General features: G+C 48.9%; 1 protein-coding gene across 1 annotated transcript in view; it reads right to left on the bottom strand.

Annotated features, from left to right (window-relative positions):
- Nucleotides 1-627: 627 nt before the first annotated feature.
- LOC127036605 (zinc finger protein 560-like) overlaps nt 628-20012 on the bottom strand; it is an 813726-nt gene continuing 794341 nt past the window's right edge. The window contains exons 4-6 of the mRNA XM_050927661.1: nt 8928-9082; nt 2511-2624; nt 628-2152 (exon numbers count right to left, since the gene is read on the bottom strand). Coding sequence (XP_050783618.1) covers nt 2603-2624; nt 8928-9082 — 177 coding nt within the window. The 3' untranslated portion in view covers nt 628-2152; nt 2511-2602. The remainder of the gene's footprint in view (nt 2153-2510; nt 2625-8927; nt 9083-20012) is intronic.

Raw genomic sequence — 20012 nt, forward strand, 5'->3', positions numbered from 1 at the left:
TAATAAAGTCTGATGGGAGAGATCTCTCCCATTGGGTGAAAGCATCTGTAGTAGCATCTGTAGTAGCGCGTCAGAGAGGATGAAATGACTTTTTCCCCGCCCCTGATCCTCTTCATTTAAATGCAATTTGAAAAGTTCCCAATATAACTGCGTTTCAGCACAACCCAGAGCAACATGAGAACAACTGACAATGACACAATCTGTATCACTGGTGACTCTCTGTAATGATGCTGCCTTTGGCAGGACACAACTGAGAATATCAATTCAGGACAAATTTCTTAGAGCAGGGCAGTCACAGCCCAAGGATGGGTTTCCTTTATTATTATGGCACCAAACCAGCCAAACAGAGATGACTTTGGTCTCAACCCACTGGCTAACCATAAGTTCTACAAGTAATTTCCTTAGACACTTCAGTTTCCCAGTATCATCACCAGTGCCACTTGTTACAGGGATGAATGGTTATGAAAACCGGCACCCCAGTAAAACAAAAAAGGTTCTCCCAATCCAAAAGGACCAAGCCCCAAACCCAGCTCAATATACAAATCAGATACTATGCACAAATCCCGCTGTTGCCAATCCTTTAGAATCTAAAATCTAAAGGTTTATTCATAAAAAGAAAATAGATAGATAGATCGATAGATAGCTCTCTATAGGTCAGTTGTATAACTGATGGTCCTTAATGGGCCATTACGGAGGCAAGGCAGTGCTGTTGACAAATTGTCTGGGGTGTCACCCAGAAGAATAGCACAAGCTTGAAATACAGACAGTATAGAGCAAATACTTATAACTTTAAATACAGAAATGATACAGGCACAGAGATAGCATAAACATAACCAGTAAAAAATCATAACCTTGTCTTAAACATCTTATTCGACCCACTTTATACAAGATTTGGTTCCACTACAGGACCTTAGTTGCAGCAATGACCCATATCAGCAGTGTCCAATACGTTCGCGACTAGCCACATCTGGTGAATAGGCTATTGAATTGTGGCCAATGCATGTGGCTTTTTTATAATATGGCTAATAAAAATTCAAAACCACAAGTGTGGCTAGCATTGAATTTCTATTGGATACCACTGATCTATACGGTCCCAGTTCATATTAATAACATCACATTCTAACAATAACTTTGAAAGAGGAGGAATGGTATTAATGTGATGCTCCCTGGTTCCCGATAGGAAGGGCACACTCGAATTAGAGACCTATTTGTCCACCTCAAAACAGGGAGAACTGCAAAAGGCAAAAATGGGCCAATCAACTGGACAAACTGGGATAACAGTGCTGCAAACAGTGAAACAGCTTTAAAAGTTACTATGTGGGAATCAGGAAAAGTATTAAAGAAAAAAAATGGTAATCCTAGAGGTTTTTATCGGGTTGATCTCCTTTGTAGATTCTCTGATGCCTAACATAGTCTGAGTGTCAAGAGAAGGTAGTCCCACAAGTAGTGCAGTGTTAGGGTCTCTCCCTTGTGTGGATTCTCTGATGCTGAAACAGATCTGATCTTTGACTGAAGCTTTTTCAACAGTCATTGCATTCAAAAGAGCTCTCCACTTTGTGGATTCTCCGATGCCTAATAATGGATGATCTGTGAGTGAAGTTTTTCCCACACACATTGCATTCATAGGGTCTCACACCAGTGTGGATATTCTGATGTTCAGAAAGGGCTTCTTTGTGAGTGAAGTTTTTCCCACACTCACTGCATTTATAGGGCCTCTTCCCTCTGTGGATTATCTGATGCCTAGTAAGTTGTGATCTGGGAGTGAAGTTTTTCCCACAATCACTGCATTCATAGAGCTGCTTCCCTGTGTGGATTCTATCATGACTAATAAGGGCTGAATAGTCACGGAAGTTTTTCCCATACTCAGTGCATGTATTTTTTCTCTTTCCCCTGAGGATTTCCTGCTGTGTTGTGGTTTCCTTAAGGTCCTTCTGGGTTCCTGGACAGGAAATACATTTACCCACTTTCTCCCTTGGCTGGCTTCCCTGTTCTCTTTCTGGTCCGTGCTGAATCTCACAGGATTTCCCCAGCTCATGACTCTTGGACACATTCCTTTTCGATCTTTGCGACAATTCTCTGTGTTTATCCACTTGCTTAACATTTTCCTGCTGAGAATTCTGCTCCTCTTTCTCACAATCCATTGCATCACCTGCTGTGATAGAGACAGAAACCTCGGACAGGGATGGAGATGGGAAGAGCAAAACAAAACAAGTGCTAGAGAGGTGTTAAATAAAGATCAGAAACTGAACTCCCCCAAACTTTCCCCCAAATAGGAGAGAGAAAGGGATCAATTCGGCCTTCACATCCCATCCAAATTCACAGGGGAAGGGAGGAAACTATTTCCTGGTGTCTGCTAGGATCTATAGGAAGCCATGAGCTATATTTACCTGGAGGATCTGACCCCTGCTAGAGCAATAATGAACTGAGAGACCTCCCAAGGGCTTTTTAGGGCATCCCAGATGTTTCCTTCAGGCACTTACAGATTCTGAGTTGATTTAATGTTTCCTCACCTGTGCAGGGAGCTCTCAGGATCTCTCTTTCCTCAGAACCCTGCAGGTCTGGGACCCGTGGCTCTTCCCCTTGTTCCAGCTGGGAGATTACATCAGGTTTGGAAACTGGAAATGCTGCTCAGATGAAAGAAAACAAAGGAGTTCAGTTGATTTCATAAGACTTTGTCAAAAAAAATCTATAAATTTAACTTTAGTGCTTAGTGTGACCTGGTGTGCCTAGGGCAGTCCAGTCCTCACTGAAAATGCCAAAGGCAGGTCAGGCTGAAAAAGGGAGGGCAGATGCTCTCAAAACTGGTGGTTAACACTGAAGTTAAACTCACCAACCAGTCACAAACTGTGCTTCTGATCCCCCACACTACTATCGAGAAACTGAAAAAAGAAATCACGCAGCCCCCTTTATCACATCCCAGTTCTGAATCAAAATCAGCACCTCGGTACAATACAGTGAGGTTATTTAAAAACTCTGCTAACACACAAAGTGTTCTTCTGACCCCAAAGGCTCAGCCACATTACTGGGTCACTCTAGGTTTGGACCTTACCCAAAATACCTTGCTGCCAGCCAATCCTTTTGTGACGTTGTTGACAGAACCTGTAACCGCGTAAATCATTGTTGCAACCACTGTTACATATATGCAGCAAGAATTGTACAAAGGCTGGCATTTGAAGTGTTTAGGACAAGGTTCTGGTTTGCTGGTTATGGTTATGCTGTCTGTATGTGTGTATCGTTTTTCTAGTTGAAGTTACGAATATTGTCTCTATACTGTCTGTATTGCAAACTTATGCTATGCTTCTGGGTGACATCCCACACAAGCTGGTATCAGCTCTGCCTAGCCTGCTTGATGAACAAAAAACTTTGCCATTACTGTATGGAATTTATTCAATTTAAACAATGCCAGCTCTTTTTCCTTTTATGAATAAACCTTTAGGTTTCAGATTCTAAAGGATCAGCAACAGCACAATTTGTGGGTAAGATCTGATTTGTATATTGACCTTTGTCTGGGGCTTGGTCCTTTGAGATCGGGAGAACCTTTTTCTTTTACTGGGGTATCGGTTTTCATAACCATTTGTCCCCAAAGCAAGTGGCACTTGTGGTGATACGGGGAAACCGGAGTGTCTAAGGGAATTGCTTGTGGCTAGCCAGTGTGATAAAACCAAAGTCCTCTCTGGCTGGCTGGTTTGCCTTAGAGGTGGAGAAACCCCTGCCTTGGGCTGTAATGGCCCCGCTTGAAGCAATTTGTCGTGAACTGGCACTCTCAGTTGGGTCCCACCAGAAGCAGCATTGTTACACCTTTAGCATCAAAACTAAAAGTTTATTATAAAAGAAAGATAGAAAGAAAAAGGGAGTTGTTAAATGGGAAAGCAGCCATATACATTCCAAAATCTAGAGATTGGGTTCTTAGCAGTATTGGTGAGTTGCTGGCTTGAAAGTCCATCTGGAAGCCATCCACAGTTTGGATGGGTCATTCAGCCCTTTGTTAAAGGCTTCAGTTTGTAGAGAAGTTGCTCTAGCAGTAGAAAGAGGGATTGAAGACAAAATGGAGATGATACAGATGCCCTTTATGTTCCTTTTGCCATGTGGCTTGTACTTCCTGTGTCCCAAACACAAGCTTCGTAGCGCAGGGCATGGAAAAGCCTTGGAGTTCTCAGTACACAGGCATACCCCTGCATGTCTTGCTGACTCAATAGGTGTATCTTGATCACGAGAGGGCAAACTATGGCCTGGGGGCCACATCCACCCACATGACGGTCCTGCCTGGCACCTGAGCTCCTGTCCAGGGCGGCTAGTTCCCCCTCTTGCTGTTCCCCCTTTCCTGCAGCCATGCCACTGTGCAGGTAGTGCTCTGGGAGGAATGCTGTGCTCTCCTGAGGGGCAGCGTGTCTGGCTCCACGCAGGTCACATGGCTGCCAGACATGCTGCTCTGAGTAGCATGGTAAGAGGGCCAGGGGTTTGGGTAAGGGACAGGGAGTCCCAGGGGCAGTCAGGGGACAGTTGGATGGAGCTGAGGTTCTGGGCGGGGGGTGAGATCAGGGGACAGGGAGGTTGGATAGGCATGGGAATCCCGGAGGTCTGTCAGGGGCTGGATGGGTGGATGGATAGGGGCCAGGGCATTCAGGGGACTGGCAGCATAGGGGTTGCGTAGGGGTTGGGTAGGGGGTGAGGTCCTGGGAGGGCAGTTAGGGTGGATGGTCTCAAGAGGGTGAGGTCAGGGGACAAGGAGCGGGGGGGTGGGAGGGTTGGAGGGGTCAGAGATTCTGAGGCGGGCAATCAGGGGCAGGAATTCAGAGGGGGTGGGGCCAAGCTGTTTGGAGAGCCTTCCTTAGCTGGCCCTCCATACAGTTTTGCAAACCCGATGTGGCCTTTAGGCCAAAAGGTTTGCCCACCCCTGCCTTTGATCCTTTCCATGGGCTCATTGTACAGCTGATGACCCTGAATGGGCCATCAAACAGCCTAGGCAGTGCTGACGCCAGTATGTCTGGGGGTATCACCTAGAAACACTGCACAAATCTGGAAATACAGATATATATAACTCACAATAGAAAGGTGATAGAAACAAAATTATCATACTTGGAAAATCATAACATTTTACATGGCATATATAGCACAATTCATTGCAATATTATCACATTGGTATTAATAATAGAATAATAATATAAACTGCCTCAATTCCATACAGTGTCACACTTCGTAAACCACTGAATTCCCAGGACCAGCTCCCCAGGGCCTTGAAGATGCCAAACACTCTGCTTTATGAGGGATTGAAATACCCACATATCTGCTGGGAACACACACACACAGTGTGTCAGTCTGTACCCCTATGTTGACTCTTCAAGAAAATTATGACCAATTTTGTACATAATACAGCTTGTGAGGTATCATTTTAAAAACACAATCTACTGAATATTATCCTTCTGTTAAAATATGTGTAGCAGCACTGTACATAAAATTATAAGATTTTACTGTATTATATTACCGAAAAACTTATAGCTCTGGGGAACACCCACAGACCAGTTCCTCAGAGACAGCAAGGCAAACAGCTGGTCAAATAGCCATTCTCTGGAGGGGGAAGGTGTGAAGAAGACATTTACATTCCTTCACTGGAAGCTCGTATCTCCAGCAGACAGCCTGTCACCATGACTCTGCTGAGAACTGAAGTTGTTTCTAGTACAAAGGACTGAGCTATAAAAAAAGAGGTGAGGAAAATGCTTGACTCTCTCTCTCTCCCCCCCTCTTTCCCTCTGCTCATGAAAACTCATGAAAAACTGAACTTGGGAGGCAGAGGCAGATTAGGGGGAGTCTTGGCTGAAAGGAAATCCACCCTGTTTCAGCATATGATGAGAGAAACATTTGCTTTGAATCCATTTTAGCTTCTCAAGTTAGACATTACTTTGTATTTTATCTTGTAAACAATTCTGACTTTAATGCCTCATTACCCATAGGCACTTAACTACAAAAAAATAGATTTTAACAATCTTGCTTAATCCAAACACGCTAGTTAGATAGAACAATAAAAGAGTATTGGAAACTCCATTTGGGATAACAAGGCTGGTGCATGTCATTTTCCACTGATGAAATGACAGACTTCATATGAGCTTGCATTGTTCAGTAGTTCACATTTCTGGGGAAAGTCTGGGACCAGAGAATTTTCTGGGGTTCTCCGGTGGGGTACTGCAATTCGTGAGTCGCTGATTAGCAGCACTCAGTACTGTGCAGCTGGGAGTGAGTTACATGCTGAAGACTATGTGTTAACTGCCTCACAGTGGCTTCTCTCACAGTAAAGCAGTGTAAAAGGCACCCCAGCTTGGAGAGCTTACGGGACACAGCTGTTCAACAGTCCAAATTGTACTGCGGTTAATGTCACAGACACTCAGTTTCAAAGCGGTTCCTAAAACACTGAGAAACTAAATCCATGTCCCAGAAATCGAAGACTCAAGACATAGGGCAAGAATCCCTGGCACTGCTTCTTGTTGACAGACAGGTCCGGAGACAGTGAGAGAGTCCTGCAGAAGGTGGAAACAGGAACCATGGGCTGGCGGGGTTCGGTGGAGAAAGGGAACAGGAAGGGCAGGGATATTACTGAATCCAGGATCTCAGCAGTACTAGATGTCACGATAGCACACAGTGCAGCCCATTGGAAAACATAATCCCAGTTATACATATAAAATGATGGGGTCTAAATTAGCTGGTCCCACTCAAGAGAGGGATCTTGCACTCATTGTGGATAGTTCTTAGAAAACATCCACTCAATGTGCAGCGGCAGTCAAAAAGTGAACAGAATGTTGGGAATCATTAGGAAAGGGATAGATAATAAGACAGAAAATATCAAATTGCGTCTGTATAAATCCATGGTACGCCCACACCTCAAATACTGCCTGAAGATGTGGTCGCCCCATCTCAAAGAAGATATAATGGAATTGAAAAAGGTTTAGAAAAGGGCAAAAAAATGAGTAGGGGTATGGAAGAGCTTCTGTATGAGGAGAGCTTAAGAAGACTGGAACTTTTCAGCTGGGAAAAGAGACGAAGGGGGGAGAGGAAAGAGGTCTATAAAAACATGACTGGCATGGAGAAAGTCAATAAGGAAGTGTTATTTATTCCTTCTCATAACACAAGCACTAGGAATCACCAAAAAAAAAATTTTTAGGCAACAGGTATAAAACTAACAAAAGGAAGTGTTTCTTCACATGATGCATAGTCAACCTGTGGAACTCTTTGCCAGAGGAGGTTGTGAAGGTCAAGACTATAACAGAGTACAAAAACAGAACATGATAAACTCATGGAGGATAGGTTCATCAATGGCTGTTAGCCAATGAAGAGATCTGTAGCCTCTGTTTGCTAGATGCTGGCAAAGCCTATCAGATATAATTGGAGATATACCTAGCTCCTAAAGCTAGAAGGAACCTTGTCCAGCCCCCTGCCTCCACTAGCAAGACCAAGTACTGATTTTTGCCACAGATCCCTAAGTGGCTCCCTCAAGGATTGAACTCACAATTCTGGGCTTAGCAGGCCAATGTTCAAACCACTGAGCTATCACTACCCCCTGGTGATGGAGTATTTGATGATTACCTGTTGTGTCCATTCCCTCTAGAGCACCTGACACTGGCAGTATACAGGGCTGTGGACCTCTGGACAGACCCAGTATGGCTGTTTTTTATGTACTAGGGAATTGAGTGAGTCCAGTGTAATGGGAGGGAGCAGGAAAATCCCTGACTGTGGAGAACACTGGGAAATTAGAAGCTATAATTCTGGAGCAACAGACTCTAACTAGTCTGGAAAAGCAGAATGTGAAAAATAAGAATTGGGGTCTTGTGAGTTCGGGAACAAGGGACTCAAAAATCCAAGAAGCCTGCAGAGAAGAGAGATTGTGGCTATTTCCCATGGTGATAGGGGAGCAATAGTCTCCATGTCTCAAGAGTTTCATTACCAACCTAAGCCATTTTCACATGCTGGCGTGAAATCCAGATCAGTGAGGAATTGAGTTGTCTGTACAGGTAAGACTTATCATATGCAGGGGTTCCGTTCTGCGGTTATCGCGTAAAGCGAAAACAGCGTATGCTGAAAATTATATCCTCGAGCCCTTTAAATCCCGCCTGCAGCTCCTGTGGCAGGGCCGGGGTGGTATTTAAAGGGCTCCTCCGGGCTCCTGCCACCACGGGGACCTGCGGTGGTGGGGAGCCTGGAGGAACCCTTTAAATCCCACCTGCAGCTTTGGCAGCTGGGCTGGGGCTGGCATTTAAAGGGCCCGGAGCTCCACAGTGGCTGGAGCCTCGAGCCCTTTAGTTCACCCCAGGGGCTACCACCCACCTCTGCAGCTGGGAGCCCCCTGGGTGATTTAAAGGCCCTGGGACTCCCAGCCACAGCTGGTGCCCTAGGCCCTTTAAATCTTGAGACAACACCTCTTCCACTTGAGGCCACGCCCCAGACTCCAGCCCTTCAGCGTAAAGCTGAAATCGCGCATGTTAAATGCACATAAGTTGCGACAGACCTGTAATCCTGGGTGAGATTCAGTGTTCTGCGGCTGGAGCTCTCTTGTCTGGATACTCCCAGCCAGCGTTCAAGAACACACTGAGTGTCTGTGAGATAATTAACCCTGGGCCAGCAGCTCTGACCCCAGCAACCTGTTTGCGACACCCCAAGCACATTCTGGTCCCAGTACAGTAAGCTCAGGGTTTGAGTGAAGGTCAGTGGTAGGAAGCTTCTATTCGTTATGCTGGACCTAACCCCCCATTTTACTTGAGCAAACAGGAGATATTTGACACTGCGTGATACTGCTCCTGTGCTCTGATCCCAAAGTTTTCTGCAGCAGGGGAGGGTCTCTGGTAACGTGTGCGTCACTGGCATATTGAGGTGATGCTGAAAGAGGACAGAGTAGAGGTGGTATTATGGAAGTGGCATGAACCTTAACTCTTCATTTCCCCTACCAAGAACAGAAGGGACAGGAATCCTTATCCAGCGAGGTCACATTCTCATAGTTCTCCTGCATGACGGCTCTGTAGAGGGCTCTCTGAGTGGGGTCCAGCAGAGCCCCCTCTTCCCTGGTGAAATACACAGCCACCTCCTCGAAGGTCACCGGCCCCTGAAATAGCAAGAGTCCAACACTCAGTACCTGCTGCCTCACTCACACTCCAAATCAAATGGAAGCTCTGGTAGATCGAAGTCAACAGAGTCCCACCCCTAGCTGCTCAGAGCATCCTGGAAACACCAGGGTGAGGAGACGAAGAGAGAGCCCCTCATCTCTCCCAGCAGATCCATCACACACATACTAGACACAGACTGATACAGGAAATGGAGCCCCTAGAAGGATGTAGAGAGAGTTCTGTGGAAGTAAGCCCAAAACCCTCCTCATTGTGAGAAGCTGCATTTTTTCAGCCCCATGAAAGTGGGTTATTTTCTGTTGAACAAATTAAAGCATTTCCACCTGCTAATTGCATGGGTCTGTTCCTAGAATCCAGGCCACATATTAAACAACTCCCAGCAGGTTTGCCACAACCTGTCCTCCTCCCTTTCCCACCCTGTGAATTTCCTGCCCTGCTCCAACCTCCAAACCAGACTGCGCAAATCTTCCCATCTCTAGTGTACTTGGTGTCCCTTTCCCTCCTGCAAGAGCCCGCCAGCAACCCCCCAATAATCCCTACCTGAATTTGCTCCACTGCAGCCATTTTTCTCCCCTGTCCCGTGGGAGGATGGGATGTGCTGGAGAGAAACATGGATGTCATTCTGCCGCCTGGGAGAGTGAGAAGGGTAATTGTGGGGGTTTCATAACAGGCTTTAGTTCATTTCACATCATGATCCTCCCAGGCCCTTTCCCTGCAGACAGACATCCTAGATTCTGCCATGCTAGGAAAATGCTTGATCTCTTTATTACAGTGTAGACCTGGCCCCTCTTGCCAGGCTAAGCCCACAGAGAGATTTTTAACCTCCCTTCTCCCTCCCCCATCCCGTAACAAAGACTGAACACAATGCTAGAAAAGGAGCAGAACCAAAGGAATCACTGTGGGGGATTCTCTTGGACACTGACCCCACAGCAGCAGGAATATGGAGTGAAGAACTGGCTTTTCCTCTGTCTGATCCTTCTCTTGTTCATTGGAATGTGATTCTGCCCAGGGATCACAGACCCATAGACTATCAGGGTTGGAAAGGACCTCAGGAGGTCACCTAGTCCAACCCTCTGCTCAAAACAAGGCCAATCCCCATTTTTTAGCCCAGGTTCCCTAAATGGCCCTCTTAAGGACTAAACCCACAACTCTGGGTTTAGTAGGCCAATGCTCAATCCACTAAGCTATCCCCCTTCATCCTGCAATACATGTGTCTCAGTGGATTAGAGAGCTGGAAAGCTCTCCCTCCACTCATTTCCATCACTGCCCCTTTCAGTCTCTCCTTCCCCTGTCCTCTCTCCCTGCCTCTCTGGCTGGGAAAGTCCCATTCCTTGGTTCTTTGCTCTCCCATGGCTGGATGTTCTCCTGGCAATTGCTAATGGGAGAAGAAATGAGGGGGGACTGTTTGTGCAGAGTCACTTTTATGCCAATCCCCAGCACTTTCCCTGATAAGAGGGAATTTTATATTGCTAGTTGGAAAAGGGGGGCTGTTTGACTGGATTTTATACCACTGTCCAATACATAAACAGAATGTGATAGTTTCCCCCCCCCCCCACTCCGCCACCAGGCTCATGGGCAGCAGGGAGACCCTTGAGGAGCTGCTTTAAGAGGACAAAAGAGAGGGAGGGGGGAGCTGGAAGGCTCCCTGGAGAAAGGAAGGGGGGGCAGTGGGGGATGGGCAGGTGACTGGAAACTGATGGTTGGGGGCAACTGTGCTGGTAATTAAGGGGCAACAAGTGGGATTAGGAACCCAGGGTCTGGGAAGGCCCCATGGGGGACACGTGATCCTCCCTTCCCCACCCTGGCAGAGAACGGGCGTCTCATCCCATCCCCACTCCAGGGCAGCAACGTTCTCGGGAATGACTCAGGCAACAATTTCCCACCTAAATAAGGTCAAATAGCTGCAGAGAAAATGGGTGGGAAAATGCCCCACATCGGAGAGGTTTTAAATTGACATTTGAGAATCATGCAGAGAACGGGGGAAATCGGGGGAGCCGAGAGAACCCATCATTGGAGGGGGACGGGGAGAATCTCCCCGGATTTTAAAGCCTCCTGTAAGATGCTGAGCGAGAAGAGAAGCAGAACTAGAGAGAATTTGTATGGGGGGTGAGAGGCAAGTGGCACAAACAGGGACAGGATCCAATTAACTCCCGTCCTGCCATTTCCCCCCCTGGAATTTCCTGGCTGCACAGAGACAGTTCAACACCCCCACCCCCCGCCAGCTCCAGCTTCTCCCCCACCCCGCCCGACACCCCACAGGGACCCCCTGCCGGGCCCTAGGCTCTGCCCCCCGCATCCCAGCAGGGCCGGGGCGGATCCTGCTGCAGCTCCACTGGGGCTGAGGCAGCTCCGAGGCTTCTCTCAGGTTCCCCAGGCAGAGTCACTTTCCCGCCCGGCCCCAGCGCCCCCCCCGGGGTCTCTCACTCACCGGGGGCTCCGGGCCGGGGCAGGTGCGTGCAGAGCCCCGGGGCTGCCCCCGCCTGGAGAAAGCCGCTCCCCGGCCGGGCACGAAGGGGTTAATGCCGCTCCCTCCCCGCACAGACCCGGGGAGCAGCAACCTAGCACATGAAGACGTCAGCAGCTTTCTTCTCCCCCCCCCCGGGGGGCTCGCATGGAGCATGCGCAATTTCAGCGGCTGAAACCCTCCCTTTCCTGGGCTGGAGAGGGCGGAAGCGACCCCGGGGCAGGCTCGGAAACGCCGTTCCTGACTCTCCGAGTTGCGTTCCACGGCTCTGGGCATGCGCAGATCGGGGACTGGGTGGTGTGTGATTGGTTGCTGGGTGCTGCTGCTGCTCCATTGTGAGCTGGGAACCGGGGCGGAGCAGGAGGCTCTGTGCCGGAGAGACCTTCATTAACCGCCCCCCATCCCCGTGCCGGGCCCGGGCCCTGCTCCCGCTGCAGCCGCCCTGGCGCCGCCCCGGGCTCTGCCCGCCCCGCTGCTGCAGTTTTCAGGTACCGGAGCGAGCCGCGGGGGCGGGGGTGGGGCGGTGACTCTGCCCCAGCGTCCGTGGGGGGGACCCGGCATTTCGCAGCGCCGGGATCTGCTCCCGGGGGGCTCGGAGCTGCTGTCCCCGCAGGAGGCCAACGGCCCCCGGACCCGGCCAGGCTCTGCCCTGGGGCCCCACGAGGGAGTCCCGGGGAGCGGTGACCAGCCCCACTGGGGTCTCTGCATGGGGCCGGGCGGGGGCTGCCTGGCGGTGGGAGGAGACCTGGGAAAGGTGCGGGTGGAAAAAGTCTGGGCAGCCCTCACGTGGTCGGGGGAGGAGAAGAGCAGGTGACCCCCGAGGAGCGGGGAGACAAAGGTGGGGGGGAGGACTGAGATCCCCTCGGATTTACTGCTGTCCTCTCCCGTCCTGCCCCCTTTCTCTCTAGAGAGCAAAGAGCAACATCCAGGATGACCCCTCCCCTCTCAAATCCCTGAGAAGTTCCCTGTTCTTCCCCGATTGTGTCTCATTTTCTCTCCACTTTGCCAGTGTCCAGTTCAAATCTCAGGTTTGGGGTTTTTCTCCCCCATTTTTACCTGCAGTGATGTGTCCTTGTTTAGGTGGGAAATCGTTCCCCTGAGTGATTTCTGAACTGGGAAGACAGTTAATGGGCAGAGTCTGGGAGTGCCCTGAGACAGGGATACTGCTGGGCTGGACTAGGGGGGGGCACTCTCTTCTGGCAACAGGGCATGAAAAGGCCCAGGAAGGAAGAGAGGAGCAAGTGTCCTCCATGGAGATGCCCTATCCCAGGTTTCCCAGTCCAGCCCAGTTCACCTCCACCTGCCCAACCCAGTAGCACCTCTGCCATCACCTGCTAGTCACATACCCAAACACCACTGCTAGCCCTCCCCACAGCCAGTGACCTCACTCCAGCCCCACTCCTTTCCCCTGTGAAAGCCATATCACCCAGGGCTCCCTGCTGGCCATGTGAATGTGAGGCAAGAAGAATCCATCTCATTCTGTTGTTGATTGAATATCACTGTATAATCCCCTCAAATTTCCCCTCTTTTCTCTTGAACTGTTGAATGGTGACATAAAATCTCCCCAGATGTTGGTGCTTCTCTCTTACGTTGGCAAAATATTTAGTTTGTGCCCAATTTTCTCCTCAGTTTTGAAATACTAATATCAAATTCTTGAAAATCTTCCTGCTTTTCTCCCCAGGTGTGTGACTGAGATCAGGACTTTTATACTGAGTGTGGTGCAGGTCTGGCCTGAGATCAGGTCCCCCAGTGTGCCGGGCACCGCACAAACCCTGACCGAGTTTGGGGCATTGGTTGTGCCGGAAACTGCACAGACCCCTACAGAGAGCAGGGACCTTGTTGTGCCAGGTGCTACAGTGACCCTGACTGAGCTCCAGGCCCCTGTTGTACCAGGCCCTGCATCAACACCAAGTGAAATCAGGCTCCCATTGTGCCAGATGCTGCAGAGACAGCAAACAAAATCAGGGACTTTGTTCCTGGAGCTGCAGAGACCCCAAGTGAGATCAGTGCCCTGTTCTGCCAGGTGCTGCAGAGACCCTAACAGAGATCTGGGCCCAGGTTGTGCTGGACACTGCAGAGACCTCACAGACATCAGGCCCCCCATTGTGCCAGGTAAAACTGAGACCTGAACCGAGATCATGGTCCCCCTTGTGCCGGGGAGCGCATGACTGCAGCCCAGATTTCTGCCTCCATTGTGCTAGGCACTTCAGAGACCTCGACTGAGATCTGTGTCCATGCTGGGGCTGGCACTGCACTGACCCTGACCCAGATCACGTTGCACCACTGTTCTGGGCGGTGCACAGACCCTGACAGAGATCCTGGCCCCACATTTTGCCAGGACTCCAAACAAAATCAAGGATCCTGTAATGCTGGGAGTTGCAGAGCCCCCGACTGAGATCAGGCCCCTGTTGTGCACGGCTCTGCACAGACCATGGTTAGGATCCCCATTGTGGCAGATGCTGAACAGACACCAAGGGTATCTGTACCCTTCCATTAAAAATCACCAGCTGGCCCATGCCAGGTGACTTAGGCTCACAGGGTTCAGGCGAAGGGGCTGTTTAATTGCAGTGTAAATGTCTGAGCTTGGGCTGGAGCCAGGCTGTAGGACCCTGCGAGGTGGGAGGGTGCCAGACCTTGGACCGCATCCCAAGCGGGAACATCGACACCACAATTAAACAGCCCCACAGCCTGAGCCGTGTGAGCCCAAGTCAGCGAGCATGGTCCAGCTGCCGGTGTCTGACTGCGGTGTGGACATGCCCACAGTGACAAAGAGGCAGGACCGGCTCTAGGCACCAGCAAAACAAGCACATGCTTGGGGCGGCATGTTTCCAGGGGCAGCAACCTAGAGCTGGCCCTGGGTAGGAGCCCTGTCGCAGAAAAAGCTCTGCATATTAACGGTGAAGGTGTCCCCGAACTCGAAGTAATAAGCCAGCATCACAGTCCCTGCCATGATCACCATCTGGAAGTAAAACTGGTGAGCGCAGAGGGCACAGGCACTCTGGCTCCAGCGGCCATGGCAGCCTGCCTCTCTGTCTGTGCGCTCCGCCTGCTCCCCAGCAGCATCCACTGGGGGAGGAGGCAGCTAGTCCCAGCCAGCAGTGGCTGTGGCACCTAGGCGCAGGCTGAAGCATATGGGAAGTGCAGGAGGCTGGTTTGTTCTGGGCAGCGGCTCGGCTCATGGGCTAACGCCGGGCAGCCACACAGGCACAATCCTGGCACAAGCCCATGTCCATGGGCAGCTTCTGTTAGGCGGCTGCACCCAGGCCCAGGCTTGTGCACTGGGGGAGCAGGCGGTGGCTAGACCCAGGCAGCAGCGCCAGCTCCATCCAGGCACATACAGGGAGAGGCGGGTCCCCTCCCTGGAGCAGCTGCTGGAGCAGGGAGCCCAATTGAGAAGCGGATCCAAGGGTTCCCCTCTCCAGTGGCTCTGGGGCCCCAGCTTTCGAGCCAAGCCTGCCCCTGGGCAGGTGCCTGATGCCTCTGCCCAGCACCAGCCTCCCGCAGGAGGGAGGGAAGTGGGAATCCCAGTCACTCTGAGCCCACCAGCTCAGCCTGCATGAGCCTGGCTCTGGACAGGCAACGCAGCCGCCGCTCCTGGGCTGCCAAATCCGCCACCCTTTCCTCTCTTAGGATTTTGTGGCTTTGTCCAAACAGCTGGAGCAATAATTGCCCCTGCTGAGCAGCCTTGTGCACAGCCTCTACCGCCGCCTCCTCCACTCTAGCTACTTGCTAGACTTGGCGGTGCAGAGCTGTTCTCCACGCCAGCGATGCCAGCCCATGAGAAACACACACACGCTGTCAGACTCATCATCATCTGCTTTAACCTTGCTTTCCAAATTGCTGCATTGGGGATTCCAGGGAGTTAGCAAAGGGCGCCCCCCTACTCTGCCCAAAACTTTGTCCTATTGCAGTTTGTTTGCAAGACAAGCACATTGATGCTGCCAACACTGGGTGCAGCTTGCAATCAGCAGGGAGTGGGCAGCTTCCTAGAGGACCCTTGAGACAGTCCCACCTGGAGCACTCCAGTGGGCAATGAGAGGGAGGGAGAGCCTCAGAATGGACTGAAAGCTCCCCAGAGGCTATTTCATCACCAAGCTTATCGAATTTTAATTTAGTTAACAAGGTTGGACTATAAGAGGCTGATCCCAAACCCAATGAAGTCGGCAGCCCTCTTTCCATTGTCTTTAGTGAGCCTCTGATCAGACCCTAAGCACGCACTTTCTATGCTCTGCTTATGTGAAAACAGCGTCGTTCCCAGGGCAAATATTTAATGTGATGAGCATTAAGAATGTTTAAATTTCTAATAAATGCTCAGAAACCACAATATATTTTTCAACAGTACTATAACAAGTACTATAACAGCAGTACAATGGTTAAATGCTTTTACTAATGCTTTATATGTATATTTTCTTCATATAAGCTGCTCCGGCACATGAATAGGATCTTACCTGAAAGAGGACAATATATATTTAACTTTGGTAAAATAAAACAAATAAATACTCCATCCTTTGGGGAATCACACTTACATATAAATGGAAAAAGGAGTCTTATTTAAAAATGCAAGCATTTTAAAGATTAAACAAAAAATGGTAAATGCTTTTACGGATGTACCAATATATTCTTCAGAAAGTTATGCTCTGAGATCAGAGTTCCAAAAAATAAATACAGATAACAAGTAACTTTCAGGTTGTGTCCCAAAAGAACAAAAGCCAGACACTGTAGTCAAAAAGCTCAAATGGTCTTTTACAAGGTCACACTGTTAACCTTAAATCCATTTTAAACTTTACTTGGCTTTGTTACTACAATCAATCAATCTGATCTCAGTTGTGAACCAGATTGACAGCTATTTTTTTCCTCTCCTGCCAGAGCAAAGGAACCTCTGCAGATTTTGTGTGTGCTTTATCTTTTTTCTGTGCCATACTAACAAGAAATACTCCCTACAGAAGGACTGGCTTAGCATAGCATGGAAATGTGGCACTGGAACAGCAATAGGGTTGGCAGATTCTGTCACTTTGGTAAAGAAAGTGCCGAATAGGAGAATATATTTAGAAAATGGGGAAAATTATTCTTTCAAACACACATACAGCTTTGAGAAAAGCCAAATTCACTTATCCTGAAAAGTTGGACTCAGAATGTAAATTATTCGCAGTTGATTAGACCGAGACAAGCATTTCTCAAACATTTCTCTATGCTTAAAATTAAATGAGTACACTAGTGGGAAATTGTTTTATTTCACTAACTACAAATTGTGTGTTTTCATTTTTTTAAATTTTAAACAGTCAAAAAACAAAAAAAAATTGCAAAGTGCAAATGTGTAAAAACCAAAAAAAAAAAAAAAAAAGGTCGGGGGGGGAGCCAAAATTTTTTTGCCTGGGGCGGCAAAAAACGTAGAGCTGGCCCTGCATAGAGGCCTTGCCACAAAAGGTTCAAAGGCTAAATAGGCCAATGGTGCGAGGCGACTCTCCATTTTACAGATGGGGGAACTGAAGCTCACAGAGCTGAAGTAATTTGCTCAAATTTTCTTGGAGAATTTGGGGCAAAACTGGGAACTGAACCCAGATTGTTTGAATTCTTGCCTCTCCCCTTAACCCCAAGCCCAGCATGTGTGTGTACAGCATTGTTTTGGTCTGTGTTTGCATTGCATTGGCTTCCAAGGGAAGCTGTGGAATTTCCTTCATTGGAGGTTTTTAAGACCAAGTTAGAGATGCACCTGTCTGGGAATGTCTAGGGATACTTGGTCCTACCTCAGCACAGGAGGCTGGAGGAGATGACTTCTCAAGATCCCTTCCTGGCCTACAATTAAATTAAATTAAATAATTCTCTTTTGTGCTGTGTCCTGTTCTATGCTGAGCTGTTTTGCATGGTACCATTTGTAACTCTGATGCACCATGTTGTGTTGCAGTTTTATAGTGCATTGTTTTGCCTCAGCATGTTTGGTCCCTGTGTTGTGTTGGTTTGAGTAGAGCTATTTTCCATGGTGTACTTTTGTCCTAGGATGTTGTAGTTTGCATCATGTTGCTTTCTTTTCCTTTTTGCTGGGGGGAGGGATAGCTCAGTGGTTTGAGCATTGGCTTGCTAAACCCAGGGTTGTGAGTTCAATTCTTCAGGAGCTGGGGCAAAAATCAGTACTTGGTCTTGCTAATGAAGACAGGTGTCTGGACTCAATGATCTTTCAAAGTCCCTTCTGGTTCTAGAAGATAGGTCATTTATTTATTTTATTGTCATTTTCCCTTTGTACCCCTTCCCACTCTCACCCTCCCTCAGCTGAGACTGTCTCATGTGATGGGAAAATAAGGGTTCAGTCCTGTAACTGTATTGGGTCTCACCAGTACTGATGGGAGTGAAAGCCTGTGTGCATTAATGACAGCAGCAGCTTTGGGACTCGACACATAGGGAGAAGAGATGGGAGTGAGCAGGTTATGTTTGTGCTGGGTGTGAGTTACTCATATGGGAATTCTGCACCACTGCATACAAACAGAATTCACATCCAGCGCAGAATTTTTTTTTTTTTTTTTGCATGAAGAAAATAAATTCTGCCCGAGAAGTGCTGCAGTTCTGCCTTTCACCCACCCCGTCGCACCAGAACAGCCAACAGCCAGCTGGGTTGATCTTGGTGGGAAATTGTTGCCCCGAGCTATACCCCAAATGGGAAGAGAGTTAGTGGGTGCAACTTGGAAGAGTCCTCAGACGTGGCTGCCTCTGGGGGTGGGGACAGGGTGGTCATTCTCTGCTCGGAAGAGGGTTTGGAAAGGGCACAGGAGGAGCAAGTGTCCCCTATGGAGACTGCCCAGCCCCAGGTTATCCAGTCCCAGACGCTTCTTCCCCCACCAGACCCCAAACCTCTTCCCCTCTCCAACCATCAGTTGCCAGTCTTCCCTCGCTGCCACCCCTTCCTGACTGGCAGAGACCCTCTAAGCCAGTAGTGTGTCAGGGTTCCACCCTCTGGCTGAGTTCTTGGGGCACTTTCTTCCACTCTCAGGGTACCATGCCACAGGGGCCCCACAAATCTACATTGCTTAGGCTTTGGCTTCAGCCCCTGGTGGTGGGGCTCAGGGCCCTGGACTTCAGCCCCATGTACTTGGACTTCAGCTTTCTGCCGTGGGCCTCAGCGAGTCTAATGCTGACCTTGCTTGGCCCCCCTGAAACCTGCTAGTGGCCCCCCAAAGGGCCCCTGACCCCTGGTTGAGAACCACTGCCTTACACCACAAATCACAGCAATGTTCAGATTACTGCCAGTCATAGTCATAGAATACCAGGGTTGGAAGGGACCTCAGGAGGTCATCTAGTCCTATCCCCTGCAACTAGTCAGATATTAACCCAGGCACCAACTCTCAAGCATTCAATAAAGTGTAAACACATTCTTACAATTCTAATACCTGTTTTAACAATACTAACACAGGTGAGTCAGACTGATTCCAGCTATGTGTTTGTCCATGTTCAATTAAAACATGGGTTTTTTTGCAAGAGCTAACACCTCATCTGCCAGTGTCACAGGCAGGGATGGTTTCTCTAGCCTCTGTTTGCCAGCGGCTGGGAATGAGTGACGGGATTGATCACTTGATGATTACCTGTTCTATTCTTTTGCTCTGAAGCACCTGGCATTGGTCACTGAGTTAGATGGACCATTGGTCTGAGGCAGTGGGCCCTTCTTATGTTCACGGTCTCTATCAGGAGTATCTACTCATTTGAACTCGCTGGGGAGCCACAGAAAGAAACAAGATGTGCTGAAGCAAGAAGGTCCAGTCTCAGAGCCCCAGGGGTCACGCTTGCCAAAAGCTAAAAGTAGGCCCAGCCCATGAAAGCGCCACTCCCAGCAGAGACTGTATAAAGGCTGGAGCATCAAACAACTTAGTTAACCTGAGACAGCTGCCTTGGGGCCAATGACAGGGAGAATACCCAAAGTGACTCCTTTGATTCTCCTCTTCTCTGGCCTTTGATTTATAGAATCATAGAACTGGAAGGGACCTCGAGAGGTCATCTAGTCTAGTCCCCTACCCTCAAGGCAGGACTCAGTATTATCTATACCATCCCTGACAGGTGTTTGTCCAGCCTGCTCTTAAAAATCCCCAATGATGGAGATTCCACCCGGTGCTTAACCACTCTGACAGTTAGGAAGTTTTTTCCCTAATCTCCATCCTAAACCACCCTTGCTGCAATTTGAAGCCATTGCTTCTAATCCTATCCTTAGCAGTTAAGAACAATAATTTTTCTCCTGCATCTTTGTAACAACCTTTTATGTACTTGAAAACTATTACCATGTCCCCTCTCAGTCTTCTCTTCTCCAGACTAAACAAACACAATTTTTTCAATCTTCCCTCATAGGTCATGTTTTCTAGACCTTTAATCATTTTTGTTGCTCTTCTCTGGACTTTCTCCAGTTTGTCCACATCTTTCCTGAAATGTGGCACCTGCAACTGGACACAGTACTCCAGTTGAGCAGAAGAATA

The sequence above is a fragment of the Gopherus flavomarginatus genome, chromosome 18 (assembly GCF_025201925.1).
Source record: "Gopherus flavomarginatus isolate rGopFla2 chromosome 18, rGopFla2.mat.asm, whole genome shotgun sequence".
Lineage (NCBI taxonomy): Eukaryota > Metazoa > Chordata > Testudines > Testudinidae > Gopherus > Gopherus flavomarginatus.